Source organism: Trichechus manatus, unplaced genomic scaffold (genome assembly GCF_000243295.1).
Source record: "Trichechus manatus latirostris isolate Lorelei unplaced genomic scaffold, TriManLat1.0 scaffold00002, whole genome shotgun sequence".
In the NCBI taxonomy this organism is placed as follows: domain Eukaryota; kingdom Metazoa; phylum Chordata; class Mammalia; order Sirenia; family Trichechidae; genus Trichechus; species Trichechus manatus.
This window is the reverse complement of record NW_004443938.1, coordinates 45155187-45174233: the sequence shown is the minus strand read 5'-3', so window position 1 is coordinate 45174233 and position 19047 is coordinate 45155187. Positions and strand designations below refer to the sequence as shown.

The 19047-nt window shown below is 35.7% G+C and overlaps 1 protein-coding gene across 1 annotated transcript in view; it reads left to right on the top strand.

Moving 5' to 3' along the window:
- LAMA2 (laminin subunit alpha 2) overlaps positions 1-19047 on the top strand; it is a gene marked incomplete at its 5' end in the record, with an annotated part of 457095 nt that overhangs the window by 164572 nt on the left and 273476 nt on the right. The window contains 3 exons of the mRNA XM_012554936.2: positions 1143-1354; positions 10846-10957; positions 16816-16929. Coding sequence (XP_012410390.1) covers positions 1143-1354; positions 10846-10957; positions 16816-16929 — 438 coding nt within the window. The remainder of the gene's footprint in view (positions 1-1142; positions 1355-10845; positions 10958-16815; positions 16930-19047) is intronic.

The window sequence follows — 19047 nt, the reverse complement described above, 5'->3', positions numbered from 1 at the left end:
TAGTGTATCTGGAAGTGTTTCTTTAATGTCTTTTATACAAAGAAAGGTAAGCTATATACTGTATACTAAGAGAAGCGTTTGACTAACTGATATTAAGTATGAACCGTACCTAATTGGTCTGACTTATGTACAAATTCAACTTCAAGACAGATTTAGGAATGGAACTCATTTGTAATCTGGGGACTGTCTGTATTATTAATATGAATGAATTAAGAGGGATAACCCAAATATGATAGATCAGTTGATACGCTCCTTATTATGATGCTGTTATCCTCTTGTAAATGTTAGACTACAGGCTTTTTATTGTTTATTTTTTTGTTAGTTTGTTTTTGTATTGCAATCTTATAGAAAAATTCTTTAAAACAATAGCTGAATACACTCTTCTAAGTTTTCTTTCTTATTGTTCTGTGCAACCCACAAATAGATTTGAAATATACAACTTTTGACTACTTGTGTAACAAGGTGTTTGTAATCACATATACGTTTATCAGCAGCTGATTATGTACTAACCGAGGAAGCAAGGACATGCATTACCAAAAAGCTTATAATTTGTAATGCATTTGGTTAAGGCTGATATATAAATTGCATTGCCTTCCCTTCATAAAACAAACAAACAGCCCACTGCTGTCGAGTTGATTCCAACTCACAGTGACCCTACAGGACAGAGTAGAACTGCCCCATAGGGCATCCAAGGAGTGGCTGGTGGATTTGAACTGCTGACCCTTTGGTTAGCAGTTGAGCTCTTAACCACTGCACCACCAGGGCTCTAAACCCACTGCCGTTGAGTCAATTCTGACTCATAGCAACCCTATAGGACAGAGTAGAACTGCCACATAGGGTTTCCAAGGCTGTAGTCTTTATGAAGTAGACTGCCACATCTTTCTCCTGCAGAGCAGCTGGTGAGTTTGAACTGCTGACCTTTTGGTTAGCAACCAAGCTGCTTTAACCACTGTACTACCAGGGTTCCCTTCATATATACTAGAAATATGCTGTATGACAGAGGAAGTCAGCCTGAAATTAAAAGCCTACTGCAACTATGAATACAGATACTGAAAAGTTGCTGTATAAGGTATTAATGTTTTTATCCTTTTGTACCCTCTGTTCACAGTTTTACTCCTTTATGTTTTCTTTTCACTCTTTAGGGAAATGGCTTACGAATCAGCACAGCCCAAGATGAGGTGTACCTGCTACCATCTGAAGAGCATATTAATGTTCTGTCACTTAAAGAAGAATTATTTACCATACATGGCACAAATGTTCCAGTCAGTAGAAAAGAATTTATGACAGTGCTTGCGAATTTAAAGAGACTCCTCATACAAACCACGTACAGCCTTGGGATGGATGCCATCTTCAGGTAGAATCGAGAACTGCATCTCCCAGTGTCCACACCTTTACCATGGGGCAACCAAGCATGTGTTGGGAGGGTGAATTTGAAGCTCTCTAGTGTTATTATCTTCAAATAGCAGATGAAAGTGCAGCACTCATTTCCTGAAAGATGTTCCTATTAAAGCTTTAAAGTTTTAAATACCCAGAATAAATTTGTGTTGGCCTTCTGATCATATTGATGATTCCTTTGCAGTTCTGCCAGAACATGTGACAAATATTGATACCTATGCCAAGTCTCGTGGTGTAGTGATTAAGAGCTACGGCTGCTAACCAAAAGGTCAGCAGTTCAAATCCACTAGCTGCTCCTTGGAAACCCTATGGGGCAGTTCTACTCTGTCCTATAGGGTGGCTATGAGTTGGAATCGACTCAACAGCAATGGTTTTGTTTTTTTTTTAGCTGAGCCTTGGTGACACTGTTATGTGCTCAAATGCTAACTGAAAGGTTGGCAGTTTGAACCCACCCAGTGGCTCTGTGGTAGAAAGACCTGGCAATCTGCTTCCGTAAGGATTACAGCCAGGAAAACCCTATGGGCAGTTCTACTCTGTCACGTGGGGTCACTATGAGTCAGAATTGACTCAATGGCACCTAACCACAACATGTTGAGAAATGCTATATTGGCAAATAAAGTCCCCTTTATGGCTCATATAGTGGAAAACTAAAGAGATATGATTCCAGGGTACCCATATTTGGGAAGTGGTTTGTAAAATATTTTTTCCATTAATTAATTTACTAGTTTTTGACTTAATAATATATAGTTTGTAATAAGACATAATCTTCAAATAACCACAAATATCTTTATAAAACACTCTGAGACTACACTGGCCAACATGGTGTAGAGGAAAGTGTGTGAGCTTTGAGCCAGACCTGAGATGAATTTCAAGTTTGTTGCTTATTATATGTGTGACCTTCAGCCAGTGATTAGTCCTTGTGGAGCCTTGATTTCTTCACATGTAAAGTGGAAATAATAATGCCTATCTTTCAGGGTCATTGTGAAAATTACATGTGATAATTATATAAAGTGTTCATTACCTAGAACACTTTTGTAAATTAGTTCCTTTTTGTTTTCCTTTAAAGAGAGAACTTCTGGAACCAAATATGCCCATACCTGACTGACTGTAGGCTGCTGTGCTTTCCATTTTTAAAACAATGTCATTTTTTTTCTGACAACATTTTTACTTTAACTGCATCTGAATGAGCTCTTTTCCCTTCTCCTTTTCTACTCTAATAATAAATAAAAACAATAAAAATATCATGGCATCTTCATTCTAAATCATATTGAGTTAGATACTCAAATATGACCCCAAACTTACAACTTGACTTTCTCATAATCAAAGCACTATCTCCAAGTATTGGTTCACCTGCAGGAGGATTTTTTATTGCTGATCCCTGCCCCCTGTGATTTGCCTGAGCTGCTTAGTTCGTCTTTCGCTTCTAATAGTTCAAATAAATGTAATCATCATTATCACCTCCCAAAGGTGGGAACGGCAGATTCATAAACAGGACCATTGCCAAACAGTGTACCTCTTTTGCATAGGCAATTCTGATAGAAGCTGGGTTAAAATGCCAAGAAGATGAGAAGCAGCACTTATGATTTAATTATGTTTTTTTCCCATTTAGTAAATAGAGATTGTCATGATGTTTAAACAGTGCTAAGGAGATGAGTCCTCTAGCTTTCAAAATGAATGACAACCAATGACAAAAAATGGCTAGGGGGTTTATTTATTTTTGGCAGCATTGCTTCTCAGACTGGTTAATCCAAAGGCTTTTCCTCCTGATTTATGTCATGCAATTTCAGTGTATATCCATCTTAAAATCATTGATTTCATTTGAAGTCTTCGGAAGCTTCCCCATTACATGAGCCACATGTTCACAGAGGGTAGTTATGTGAACAGACAAGAGCTCATCCAGGTAGGTGCCTGCTTTTTGCTGCCTGCATTACCTAAAGAACTGTGGTTCAAGAAGTAAAAGCCAATGTCAAGATTTGAAACTCCTACCCACTTCGGGTGAGGTGAAAGTCAGCATGAATCCTGAGTCAGTAAGCTTGTTATATTTTATTTATCTGTGATCGACTGGTAGATTGAGTCATATTTGTAAAACATCAGTTGATTTCAACTTGTCTTGCACAGTAGGCTTCTAACTTGATATACAGTCTATGTGCAAGCACAAGTAAATTGAAGCTATTTCAACAAAAAATTCATGCTTAGATTTATTAAGGAAGGTTTACTTCCACGGCAGTTGCCTCAGCAAATGAGTTTTAGAGCCTCCTGTTATATGATTTGATGGAATTGTATAGTGCAGTGAGTACTGGATTGCAGGTTAAGAATTCTGACCTCTGTTTTCAACTCAGTTATTTAATAGTTGTAAACATAAGTATGGCTTTGACCTCTTGGACTTGTCATTTCATCTGTAAAATAAAGATGAGGCCAACTGCTCTGCCAACCTCAAAAGCTCACTGTAAATTGGAATTAGGAGTCTGCAAAAGCACTTTGCTAATGACAAATCACCATACAAATATGAAGCATTTCTATCCAACTTGTATCATTCCAAAGAATAACATGTTCTTCAAGTACCGTTAAGACTTGGAGAAATCTAGAAGAGGGTACATGCTGATGAGTCCACAACTGTGACGTTTTTGCTACCATTCTTTCTCAGAATGCTGTGAGCCAATACAGTAAAATTAATTGATTTCTTTCTCACTGTCCATATTGGTCAGATGAAGATAAAAATAGAAAACTTTTTATTCTCTTTTTAAGAATGTAGGAGAAATCAACTTAACCTCAATGCACATCATTATCCTCTAAATTTTCTAACCCTTAGATTTAGTAACATCATTGATCTTTAATTCGAGCAAGGAGACTATTCAGCTTTTCGTCAACATCTGTTAGATATAGAACTCTGCACAATATGTTTTTTCTTGTACCTTTTAGTAGACATTAGTACAGTTCACCAAATTTTTCTTCCGTTCATGATACTGCATTTCCCTAACATTTGAGGGCAAATGCGGTCATGTGACTTGTTTTGGCCAATATAATGTAAGCAGAAGTGGTGTGTGATTTTTCTGGAGAAAAGCACTGAATTGCCAGTGCGACACACTCTGGGACTCGTTAAACTACCTGAGGATCAAAGCATTCTGAATGCTGGCAACACGTGGAGCTCAGCTGCCCTGGGCAGTCACCCAGACCTGGAGGAGATTTTACATGATAAACTTTAGTTTTAGTTTTTATTATTATTATTAATTGTAAAAATATTTTATTATAGAAAATATTCAACATAAGCAAAAGTAGAAAAAAATAACATAATGAACCCCCAAGTACCCATCACCCACCTTCAACAGTTATCAACTCAGGAATAATCCAATTTCATATATGTTCTCACTTATTTTCCACCCCCTTCCAAATTGCCTTGAAGCATATCCCAGATTTCATTTAATTCATCTGTCAATATTTCAGAAACCCTGGTGGTGGAGTGGTTAAGAATTTGACTGCTAACCAAAAGGTCAGCAGTTCAAATCCACCAAGTGCTCCTTGGAAACCTTATGGGGCAGTTCTCCTCTGTCCTATAGTGTCGCTATGAGTTAGAATCGACTCAATGGCAATGGGTTTGGTTTTTGTTTTTTTGTAAATATTTCAGTTTGTAATTCTAAAATATAGGGAGTGCTTTTGCAAATGTAACCATTATCACACCTAAAAATTAATTTTTCATATTTTTTGATTTTTTTAACCATACAATACACAAGGCAAAGAACTTTGGTGTGTTATAAATGCTTTTCATTTGCTTTGTCAAATGTCTTTGATAAAATATTTGAAAAATTTTCTTTATTATAAATTATTTGTAATGTGATTTCTTTTTTCTTCGTTGACAAGTATACATTTTTATCTTTTAACTATGAGCTTTAACGTAAGTGATTGCCATTCTGAGGAAATATATGCTTTTGGTATTTTTAAGTTGAATTAATCAAACTTTATGTTGCTACTAATACTAAGCCACTCATTTTTTGTTGTTGAAATAATTATTATTTTTCAACTCACAGATAAAAATTTAAGGAAATGAGGACAAATGTATGAGATATTGATTTGAGTGTTGTTTTGTTTAGTTTAAAAGCAAAAAAAAAAAAAAAAAACCATTGTTGTTGAGTCAGTTCCAACTCATAGCAACCCTATAGAACAGAGTAGAACTGCCCTATAGGGTTTCCAAGAAGCATCTGGCGGATTCAAGCTACTTTTTGGTTAGCAGCCAAGCTTTTAACCACTCACTGTGCCACCAGGGCTTGTTTAGCCACTGAGAATTTGGAGTTGTTTGTTACCATAGCAGAAACAAGCCCATCCTGACTTTTGCCTCTTTACCCTAATACAAACCCATGTGTCTTTATTGCTTGAATATAAACACAGAATATTTTCAAGACATGAAGTGTTCATATGACTTTTAGAGTAAATTTGGATTTTTCATACCAAAAAGATTACACGGAGTTTATTTCATAAATTATCTAGAAAAACTCTTCTTAACAGCGTAGTCTCTTAATAACTATAGAAGTCATGTTGCTAGGTGCAGAGTAGGCATCTACCTTTTGAAATTAATGATATAGTTAACCACATTTTTAAGAAATTATAGTGATAGGGAAGCTGAAGATTTTTTAAAGATAATGGCTTAGAAAGATTTATACAACGGGGTTGGCATCAGACTGTTGGTAAGAGGTGCAGCCACCATTTTAACCCAAATGTGTTTCCTCATCATTATCTTAAACTACCTCCCAATGCTGTTGTGTAAGTATTGAATTTATTCAGTCAGCAAACATATACCGAGTATCTTCCATGAATATCTTTTTAAGTCTCAGTTTACTCTTCTATACAATGGCAGAAACAATATCTAAATTTCAAGATTAAAATGAAGGTTAAATAAGAAAATAATTCACATAAAATACCTTATGTATTATCTAACACATATTGGGAGGTAATGTAGGTAGCAAGATGATTACTGGTTTGGAGTCACGCTTGGGTTTAAATTTGTGATCAATTGATAACTGTGATATCTTAGACAGGAGCCTTTGCTACTGTGAGCTTCAGTTTCTTCATTTGTAAACATGGGTATAAAAGATTACTGTATTAGGCTCATTGATACTTAAATGAGGTATGATGTTTGTCAAGTCCCCATTATAGTGCACAGAAGATAGCAGACAGTAAGCAGTAATTATTATGATTTGATAGTCTTAAGCTAAGCAACAAGGATACAGAGATGGGTACATGATCATCGAATTCAAGGAGATCATAGTCCAGAAGGAAAGCCAGCCATGCACATCTGTGATAGTATAGTAAATAGTACAAGTGTGCACAATGTACATTGGTAAAAATAAGGAGGAAGAGATGAACTCTTATATTAATGTTTAATATATTTTTGATGAATAGCAGCAACAGTATCATAATTTATCATTTTCCTTACTTATTGTGGGATTGAAAATGCTTAGAGAAAATGTTTGGCTCTTTCCCAGATGACCCACTCAGACACTGACCTGCCACTCAATTATTCTGTTGCCTTTTTAGAAATGGAGTAATAATTATCAGGCTCCTCTTATGTTTTGAAAACAAAACAAAACCACTTAACAGCAATAAAATATGTTTCTATGGTGGCTACTCCCAACATTCTTTTAAGTGGAAAGAAAGAGAGATCTTCAATGTAAAAGAAGGATAGAAGAAACTAATTATTTAAAAGAGTATTAAGATTAAAGTATTAAAATATCTTTGTTGATTCACAGTATGATATCTTTGTTTTTAGTGTAGTACAGCCTATGTAACTCTGGTGGAAAGTATAGTAAAACTAACAATCTTGAAGTCAAGAGCAGGACAATGTTTCTGATCCCGTTGCCATCAAGTCGATTCCGACTCATAGCGACTCTATAGGACAGAGTAGAACTGCCGCATAGGGTTTCCAAGGAGCACCTGGTGGATTCGAAATGCCGACCTTTTGATTTACTAAGAGCCATAGCTCTTAACCACTGTGCCAGCAGGGTTTCCTGATAGGATTGTAATATTTGCCATAGTAGCTAATATATAACTTTCTCTTTTCCTCTTCGTGGATCATTTTGTCTGTATTTTCAAGTCATAATAATAGTGAGAAATAGCTAAAACATTTGACTTAGTTGACAAATCTTTGATAGCTCATGTGTCTCCAAAATTCAGTACTTTATTACTGCCAGCATTATGTATTTAAATGAATGCAGGCTGGTATCAAGAAAGGAAAATGACCATATTGGGGGGCGGGGACCCACTGCCTTTTCATGAGTAACACTTAAACTGTTAAACGCATTAAAATCCCATTTAACAAATAGCAAAACCTAATGAACACTGGGCTTGCCCAGTGAATACTAACGTAGAATATTACTAGGAAAGATGCTTAAGTATTGAAATTTCTCAAAGCTCAAAATGGTTATACAGATTAGGGAGAGGAACATCCGTTGTTCAAAAGACAAATGAAATTTGGCAATTTGCTGAAATTTTTTTGTTTTGGGATCTTTATTTTTTAAATCATTCCCTATTTAATTGCTGATTCTTCTATTTTATTTTGAAACATTCAAATAGTCTTTCTTAAAGTTTTGCTTATCAGGTAATACTGAAAATGCTGGAATTGTATCTATATTCAGTTGACAAGTCTGCTGTTTAGTAATTTGTGACAGTGTGTTACATTATAATCAACTCGTACATCAACCATGAAAGCATCTAATTCTGCAATTAAAATGATCAGAAATATAGGCTCATCATGTGGCAGTCCATTAATTCAGGTAGTTAGATGTCACAATACATTCGGGTGAACTCTAACCTCTGTCCTTGAGTCCTAACTTTGTAACATTTCTTAATTTATTTTCTTTGTCCAATCAAACGAGAAATTTGTCTTATATCTGTCTGATTTTATTCATCTGAAATGTGGATGCTAGGCTTTAGTGTTTCATTTGTCATGGAGTATGTTAGCCATTGTTTATAGTATAACTACATTCCTTTCATCTATTTATTCCTTCGTTCATTCACTCATTTATTTAGTCTTATATCCATCCATCCATCCATCCATCCATCCATCCATCCATCTGTCCATCCATCTATTCAAGGAAAGTGCATTAAATATTTATTGAGGCATTTATGCTAGGTCCATAGATGACATGACAGAGTCTCTATTCTCAAGCAGTGGCTCATAAGCTCAGGTCAGCATAAGCAAGTGCTATCCTTAGTTTACTAACTCTTTGAAACCCTATGTTGCATTAAGAAGAATTGCCAGTGACAATGCAACTCTTCATGTACAAGTTTAACTGGTGGTGATGGAGGAGGAGTGAAGAAAGAGTTAGTTAGAGATTTTCAAAGGCTACATATACCCTTAACCCTATAAAACAGTGATTTTTTTAATACCTACCAGTCTAGGACATCCTGCCAGGTGGTACAAGCTGTGCCCCAGAGAAAAATACATTCAAGAAAGTGCAGTTGAGTTAACCTATAGCTAAAGGTAATCCACTTGTCTTTAGAGCACCTACAACAACAATTCTACCCAACTGCCTATTTTCTGAGATTTTAAGCTAACTTTCCTTTTCTGCTTCTTCTTGATCTTGTATGATCAAGAAGTCTAGGGTTAGCAGTGGACTAGTAAGATATTATCAAGTGTCTAGGTTAGTAATGTGAGGGTGAAAGCAATAAAGATTTTAGAAACTTGTTACTGAAATGCTTACAACTTGATTAAAGGTTGTCACTATTCAAGATACATTTTAACCTCATTCTGAGCTTATTAGATGTGTCCTCCAGATTGACTGCAGCATAGAGTCCCAAATCTGGCAAGTAACTTGGTAAATGGGAATCACTAATCAATAAAAGTCTAGCGCCACTCTTGAGAAAGCAACTCAGAATGTATACCCTAGGAAACGTCAGTTGCATCTTTCTCACAGTTAAAGGATGTCATATTGTGAGTTATGAGGGTTGAGCAATCAGTAAAAAATTAATTATTGTTATAAGTCAGTAACAGTCATTTCATTTTGTGCTTAGAGTTTATTTAAAATTTATTTTAATACATTAAAATGATAAAAAGCTAGGTTTTTGAAAGACAAATAGTAATTCTTCTACTACTCATCATTTTTATCCTTTTTCAACAGTCAGTGAAAATACGTTAATAAAATATCTACTTAATAATTACCTACTATGTATTTTTGTTTGTTTGTTTTTTGGGTGTATTATGCATTATATCAAGAATTTTACATTCATTAGTTCCTTTAATCCTTTAATCAAGCTTATGATGAATGAATTATAATATTATCTCTGTGATAGAGACTCAAGATGTGTGATGTAAATGAGATTAAATAATTTTTCCTAGGTTATAAGACTAGTTAAGTATCAGAAGCAAGATATGAATCCTACTCTGTCTGACTCCTAAATCTGTGTTCTTAATGAAGCTATTAAAATTTTCTTTAAAAAAAAATTAGATAAAGTCAGTGAGATTTTATAGCATTTATTTAACTAGTGAATGCATATTGAGTTTGCAGAGTTTTTTGAGAGCAAAGATATGTATTAAAAAGAAAGGATCAGTTACAGCCCATGTGTGTACACACACACACACACACACACACACACACACACACATACATACATATGCATATATCCAATATATGTAGTAGCATTTTTTTCCAATTTCCCATTTGGCCAAACAAACTTTTTTCTAGACTATTAAAATGTATGTATAAAAATAAAAGATCAGATCCTGTGCACACACATACACACACACACACACACACACACACACACACACATACATATATCCAACTTATGTAACAGCATTTTTCTCCAATTTTCAATTTGGCCGAACCAGAGTTTTCTAAAATATTGAGTTATGTGAAATCATTCTGCTAAAGTCACCAGATTTTACAGACATACCAATAAAATGAAACCCAGAGATACAGAGTACAGTGAATTTAATTTAGGCAAAAAAAAGTAAGAGAAATAGTTCTCTGTAATTCAACTGATTATCTGAGAAAGTTTCACTTATACCTGCCTGCATGCAGGTTTATCTCTGAGACAAAGAAACAAAAATAGCTTCCATTTTTCTTTGAATTTAAACGTTCAGGTGGAATACTATTTCCTGCTTTTCTAGTCTGAATGTTAAAATAAATCAAGCAGGCATGGAGCTATTTTCTGTTATAAAAATCCCTTCAAATATATGCCTGTCTATCTTCAAAAATGGAAGTCAAAAGCATAGACCAGAACCAAGTGTTGAGCAAGAACATTTCAGATCTTTTCAGCACGTGCTGGTGGTGGTGGTTGTGAGCACTTTTAACTGAGCAGACTTACCTAACGTAATGAGTGACCAGAGCGCCACTCATTCATTAGTCTACTTTTTATACATAGATATTTTGCTTGCATTTATAGCATTGTTACTATATAGTTATGTGATACCTAAGAGCTTGTTTGCATTTTACCATCTCTTTTTCCCCTCTGTCCCAGGTTGACTGCTGTTACCCTTGAGTCTGCTGTTCCCTATCCTACTGACGGAAGCATTGCAGCAGCTGTGGAAGTTTGTCAGTGTCCGTCAGGGTATAGTGGCTCCTCTTGTGAAGTAAGTTTGCAAGAATATAGCCTGAGTGCATTCTCAGTACCTTCAATGTTGTTTTCAATATGTTGTTGCTGTTATGTTGTTGGTAGGTGCCATGGCGTTGGTTCCAACTTAGAGGGACCTTGTGCACAACAGAACAAAACACTGCCCAATCCTGCGCCATCCTTACAATCGTTGCTATGTTTGAGCTCATTGTTGCAGCCACTGTGTCAGTCTATCTCACTGAAGGTCTTCCTCTTTTTCACTGATCCTCTACTTTACCAAGCACGATGTCCTTCTTCAGGGACTGGTCTCTCCTGTTAATATGTACAAAGTAAGCGAGATGAAGTATCACTATCCTCACTTCTATGGAGCATCCTGGCTGTACTTCTTCCAAGACAGATAGATTTGTTTGTTCTTCTGACAGTCCATAGTATATTCAATATTCTTGGCCAACACCATAACTCAAAGACATCAGTTCTTCTTAGGTCTTCCTTATTCATTTGTTTTCAATATTCTGTTCTAAAAAGACTTTAGTTTTCCCATCAATGATTACACAAATGATAGTATATCACTAAAAAAGAAACCTGAATGTTTGCCAAAAAGTCATAGCTTTTGAATAAAGTGTTTACCACATTATGTCTTGAAATTATTTTTTTGAGATTTCTTGCCTTAATATAACCGAAAAATTTATGTTTCCATAAATGTCTGTGTTTGGCATCTAGATATTAAGCTGTTTGTTGGTATCTCAATATTATAGATTTATAATTAATGTTTCTTAATACCACATCATGTCATTTTAAGGTAATAATTTGTATTTACTTCTGTATATTTTCTTTTAGGTGATTTAAAAATTGGTTTTACTTGAAACCTGGTCAAAAAATGTAAACAACATTTCTCTGATAGTGAGCATGGCTTGCAGATAAATATGAGCTTAAATTCTTCAAAAATGGTGCCTTTAAGGTATCATTTGAGTGTTCCAAGATGTTCCACTTCAGAACACTACCACATTATGCCATTTGTAGAAATACTCCAGGCATTGCTTTGTCAGTTCTCTTGTACTTTAAAATAATGCATGCTGTGAGAGAATATGCAGGGCTTAGAGTCATATTTGTGACACGTGTTTTCTTTAACTGGCTTCAGATTCACCAATCTAGAAAGAAAACTGAATGTAATTCATTGTGGTTGCTTTTCCAAAATTCATGCAGAGAAGAAAAAAATAATCAGGGATATGAACTACTTATACCAAGCCAGATTTGATTTTACATGTAGTGCCACATTTGATGAAGTGTATTCTTTTATTAAGAGCCTTGTGGTTTTGATTTTAAACCAGAAAGCTCCCTTTGAACCTTTAAGTTCTTATTTCAACTGAAATAATAAATACCTTGATTGTACTCCTGCTTTAATACTTATTCCCACATTAGTTATTCTTAGTCCTCTTCATCATCTTTTACACCAGCTCCAAGTGCCCATTGAATATAAAACTGCCTGAATATTAGAAATATTTAATTAGTTATGCTTATCTTTGCTTCCTTCCTTTCTTCAGAAATATTTATTGAGAATCTTTGATAAATTCTGCACTAGATGTTGAGGGAAGTATCAAAAAATATACAGCATAATCTCTGTCCCTAAAGAGCTAACAATCTGGTGAGGGAGACAGAACAAATACCTATGAAACATTAAATGAACCAGCACTATATAATTAAGGGACCAGTAAGTGGTACAAACATAAGTGCCATAATCATTCAAAGGAGTGAGCTATTCCAGTGGAGAGCAATGTCAGGGAAAGCATGCTGTAGTGGACAAATCTCAAATTGGATGCTAAGTAATGGTAACAATTAGATAGGAGATAATCAAAGAGAGGCATACAAATGTGAAAAAGAATGGCAACAAAAAAGCAGAGATGGGGTAATGAAACCAACCTGTGGCTGTCATACAATAATTGTTTGATAAATAAATTTACTTTGAAATCTGTAAAAGAACTTAATCAAATCAGGAAACAATGAATTCTGGAACTCTGGAGTTTCTCTCTGACTTCTTCATTCCTTTTCCATTGTAATAATTCCTACCTTTCTTTATCAAAACTACTTACCCTAGACCCACCATTCTCCAATCCTATCTTTCCTGATTTCATTTGCTTTTTTTATTGAGCTTGGCACATAGAGTCAGTCATTTTGGTTTAGTTTTCACTAATATTCTGGGATCCCTTAAAAGTTGAATAAACTTTAATGACGATTAATGTCTTAATTCTAGGTGGCTAGAACATCTAGTCAAAAACAGATTAAATGACTCCATTATAAAGTCATTCTCTTTTACTTCATTCGGGGCCACAATACTGATTCAAAATCTTTTTCCTCATTTGTATTTAATTTCTTATAACTCTTTCCACAGTTAAATATTTTTCTTACCTACTGAGCGAGTACCATCATAATTCATTTCACTTAGGAGGTGGTTTAAGTAGGAAAGTGAAAGCAAAGTGAGGTACTAAAAAAAGGGGGGGATTCAGTCAAAATCTGCATTTTCTCTATGATGCAAATAATATTAACCACCTCATAGGGGGGTTCATATTTTTATTTAGCTAACAAGTATTTGATGAGCATACATTTTGAGAATACTAAGATTCTAGACAGGTCTCTGGTGACACAAATGGTTTACACTCAACTACTAAAGATTGGTGGTTCAAATGCAATCGAGCGGCAGTTCAGCAGAATGGCCTGGTGATCTGCTTCCATAAAGATTACAGCCAAGAAAACCCTATGAATCCGCTGGCCTAAATGTTGATGGGGGGTCAGGCAAGATGTAATAATAGAACTGTCTATTGGATTTGGCTGCCTGGCATCTGGTGGCACTGACAAGAGCAGTTTTAATAGAGTGGTGGTGGCACAAGACAGATTAAAATGGAATGAAGTGTGAAAGGAAGTGAGGAAGAAAAGGAGACTCTTCAGAGTAGTTTTATTGAAAAGAAAAACAGGTAACTGCAAAGTTATGCGATAATTAGGGAGTCTTTTTGTTGTTTTTCTACTTAGTTTATTTTTGATGGGAGATACTAAATCATATAGATAGATAGATAGTTATAGATACAGTGCTGATAGTAATGACCCAATAGAAATACAGCTATTACTGATGCAACAGTAGAGGAAATACTGGGAAGACAACAGATAATGGAATTCGGATTACAAGTCTAATGATATTTCTTAGAAAGGAGAAAAAACTCTTCACACACACACATTGTTTAAGAGGGAAATACAACAAAGATACTTGGAATATGAAGACGCTAGTAGACTTGGTAGTTGAAAGATGAAACTTGCCTTCTGATAGCTTTCATTTTCTCTGTGACTGATAAGATGAACCACCACCTGTCAGTGTGTCATACCGTGGTGGCTTGCATGTTGCTATGATGCCAGAAGCTATGCCACCGGGATTTCAATATCAGCAGGGTCGTCCATGGTGGACAGGTTTCAGCCAAGCTTCCAGACTAAGACAGGCCAGGAAGAAAGGTCTGGCAATCTACCAATAAAACCCCTATGAATCACAACAGGATACTGTCTTACGTTGTGCTAGAAGATGAGCCTCCTAGATTTGAAAGCACTCAAAATATGCAGTGGCTGCAACAATGGACTCAAACATATCAGTGATTGTGAAGCTGGTGCAGGCCCTGACACCATTTCACTCTGTTGTACACATGGGGTCACCACGACTTGGAGCAAACTTGATGGCAGCTGACACCGACCACAAATGAAATGATATCATTGACTGAGATGTATAAGGAGGTGGAAAGTTTGAGGAAAGAGGATATGGGATAAATAATTCACTTGCAGTGTATGAAAATCATAGTTTTAAGGAAAACTCCATGAATATGTGTCCTGACAACAGTAAGTCCATTTCTTTCTCTATTTTTTTATGCCCTTGATTTCTACCCCTTTCTGGGTGTGCAGTTTTGTCAGTTTTTTAAAAATATATACTGCAAAAAGAAATCACTTCTATAATGAGTCTAGGGTGGCAAAAATTTTAATGGAAAGGATTTATTAGAAAGAGACAATTGACACCTTCTTTTTTGTACAGTCCAAATGAGGAGGAAAGTTGCTTTTGCTTTCCTTTCAGATATGAAGTATCAGCCCATCCCTTTTTTATGTGTTTGTTACTGATGTTCCAATTTAAGAGTCCTCATATCCTGAGGCAGGAGGAACATTTTCAACAATACACAACACAGTTCTATATACTTTATTACTTCAGTGGTTTCTGTCTTGTTTCCATTTTCAACTGGGAAAAAAAAGCCTTTTCGTGATATATTTTGTTGTATTTAACCATCCAGAAATATAGAAAATAACCAAAAAAACTGATTATAACTGGAGAGGGATCATAAGCTACTCGCACTTAATTTGCATCCCCATTCAGTTTGGAAAACTTAATGAAGAGTGACAGTGGACTAAGAGCAGACACTGACACACAGGTAATTGTCCTGTTTTAATCAGAATTTCGTTTTTATAGAAGAAAGTGTTTCACATTTTAAATAGGGGATGAGGAATATGGTCAAAATTATAGTAGCATAATACCATAAAATGAAACTATTTCATGAAATTTGAGAAGGCGTAATAGGATGTCTTGGAAGAAGTACAACCAGCATGCTTCTTCGAAGCAAGGATGGTGAGACTATTTCACATACTTTGGACATGTTATCAGGAGGGATCAGTCCGTGGAGAAGGACATCATGCTTGGTAATGTCGAGGGCCAGCAAAAAAGGGGAAGACCTTCAACAAGATGAATTGACTCAGTGGCTGCAACAATGGGCTCAAGGATACCAACGATTGTGAGGGTGGCGCAGGACTGGGCAGTGTTTTGTTCTGTTGTATATATATAGTGTCCCTATGAGCTGGAACTGACTTAATAGTACCTAACAACACAACAACAATAATAGGATGGAGGAAATTTACAATGAAAAATATGAATTATGTACACTTAGATGTCAGCTATATTTGTAAGGTCAAATGTAAGATCAGAGTGCTGCCTTTCTTCAAAACGAGTTCAAAGATTTTGTGACAACAATAGAATTAAGGCGGTTGTTGTTAGCTGCTGTCCTGTCGGCCCCAGACTAATGGGGACTTCATGCACAAGGACATGAAATGCAGGCTGGTCCTGCACTATCCTCATGACTGGTTGCGCATCAGTTGTGAATTGGTCTTTTGTGATCCGTAGGGTTTTCATTGGCTGTTTTTCAGAAGAAGATCACCAAGCCTTTTTTCCTAGTCTGTCTTAGTCTAGAAGCTCTTCTTCAGCATCATAGTAACATGCAAACCTCCACTGATAGATGGGTGGTGAGTGCACATGAGGTGCATTGATTGGGAATTGATCCCAGGTCTCCCACATCGAAGGTAAGAGTTCTATCATTGAATCACCACTGCCCCATTAAGTGCAGTTAGTGCCTAGGAAAGGCAGCACATACCAGAGAATCAGAATAGCGTGGGGCTGATGTTGGGTACTCTCTTTGGCAAAGATTTTCTCAAGAGTCCTTTTATAATTGCTGCTTTCCCCCCATACTTTTCCTTCTATTGTCCCATCTGTTCTTTTGGCTTTGACTGTCATATTTCAATTCTTTATATCTTTGCTTTATTTTACCATTTCAGAAGAGAAACCAAGCTAATGCTTCCTCTAATCTCATGCCTGCCAGTAACGCTAAGGTCAGTACAAAGCCCCAGTGTCAGCAGGAATAGCTCTGTAGCAATGTTGCAATAATGTCAACTCTCTGACGATGACATTTGATGAGTTTTCTAGCTAAATTATCTTCTTTTATCCCAAAACAGAAACAAACAAAGAAAAAAAACCACTTTTTTTTTTCATTTTTTACTTCCTAAGACTGACTGATAGAAACACTATCTTTCTTCCAGTCTTGTTGGCCTCGGCACAGACGAGTTAACGGCACAATCTTTGGTGGCATCTGCGAACCATGTCAATGCTTTGGTCATGCAGAGTCCTGTGATGACATCACTGCGGAATGCCTGGTAAGTGTTTTCGCCTTTGGGAATGCTGATTGACAAGGCTGAAATCAGCTCAATAGACCCTGCAATTCACTTACTACCTTTGAGACCTTAAACACTTGAATCAAGAAGTGATTTGATGGCGATCCTAATATTGAACCGAGTTGGAAGCTGAGAATGCCCTTTCATATGTGGTTCCCCTACCTAACAAGTATTTAGGACATGTTTATTCAAATTAGTCTGAGAAATGAATTAGAATCAGATACATCATTATAAGCTTGAGTAATGACTGGGCTATGTATCTACCATAAATATATATGGTTTTTCTCCCTTCCATAAATCTATCAAAAATAGACTATACTTCTCAAACAGGAAATAATTTGTATCTCCATAATATGAAAAGTGTAAAATATAACCTTTGTAATACACATCAGTCAATTTTATTCACAATAAAAATGAGAGCATACTGTGTGATTTTCATTTAAGAATTTGAGCATTTAAATGCAAAGCTTTGTAAGTAGATTAAAAATAATAAATACATTCAGTACATATTCACTAGAGCCGCTTATTTCTTCTACAATCGTCTCTACTTTTAAGAAGGGAAAAAAAGCTCTACAAAGGGCAGACCATTTTCCATCCTGCTAAGAAGCCTTTGGATTGGTGGATTACGCTGAATAGACCATTCTGATTTACTCAAGGACATTTTAGTTTTATATTGTCTGACATGGTATGAAACTTGAAACAACACTTCTCATTTCATTAGCCTTGCAGAAACACAATTTGAAACAGTGCCAATTTAGCAGGATATCATACTCTCATTTCCCTGCAGAATTTAAGGCAGACTCTGTTATCTTTGTTTCTTAATGTTCTTTCTTTCTCTTACTCAATTTTTTTTCCCGTTTTTGTCTACTAAAAGCTTCTGGGAAAAGACCAAAATGAAAATTCAAGGCCTTTTCTTTCAATGTAATTTGGCATTTAAGTTTATTGATGCTCTTTCCGTTTACTCTGTATAGGATTTTGCTTAATTTCATTGCAGTGCAAAGCATGATAGCCTTAATTTGTGGATCAGTAGATTTTTCAAATGGCATTTTTATGAATAGAAAGGCTAAGTGATTTTTATTTTAATTATACCATAAGTCTTTTAAAATGTACCTTGGGAAAAATATTAAGTAAAACACTTTGCTAACATGCAATAGGAAATATTCAGCTCAAAACTAATATGAATTTGCTTTACTTAAACCTAAAAATACAAACTAAATACATCATGATACCAAACCTATAATGTTCCAGTAGTAATCTTTCATATTGAATTCATTAGAATGAAATCAAATCATGCTGATTATCCATTTGAGTATTTGCTGTATCTAAGAATAGAAGCCATATTTAAAAATAGTTTCTTCCAGGATAATTTTGGGAGAAGCAAGGAGGGAACTGTGATACCCGAAGCCTTCTGTTAGTGAACCCTAGCTTATTATTGACTGTTTCATGGACAGGGAGATAAAAGTCCATGTTCACCTTCCCATAACAGGAATCTTGATGAAACCTTGGAGAGCTTAATGAAAGAGACAGAACCTGGTGTTCCTGGGTTTTCCATTGTTTGTAGCTGGTAGATAGGTGATCATGTAGGGTATTTTTTTGCAAGTTTTCACATGCCCTTTATCTGGATAGTATTTATAAATATGTGCTGATGCCCAGCTTTGAACATATTGGTTCTGCTATGATCCACAAAAAGAAAAATACTTGAATTTTTGTACACTAAGGGATTTATTATTGTTCACTTGAACCAGCATTTTGCCTCCCTTTTTATTCTTCACATTTCTTTTTCCCCCAGCATTAATCAGAAAATTTATGGATAAACTTTTTAACCTTGGTTGACATTAAAATATGATTAGAAATCAACTGTAATATATTTTTTGACATCACATCAAGATCTAAATCTCTGCTGTAGTGTGTGCTTACATATACAGATCATCTTAACTCACATTTTGAGATGGCTCAGGACACTGTCAAAGCCACATGGGAAATTGCACAATTGCTCCTTCTCATTGTGATATGGGATGTGAACAGACAACATTTGGAAAACACTTAACCAGTCCATCAGAGTGGACCTTCATCTTTTTCAGTTTGGATTTCCATTTCATT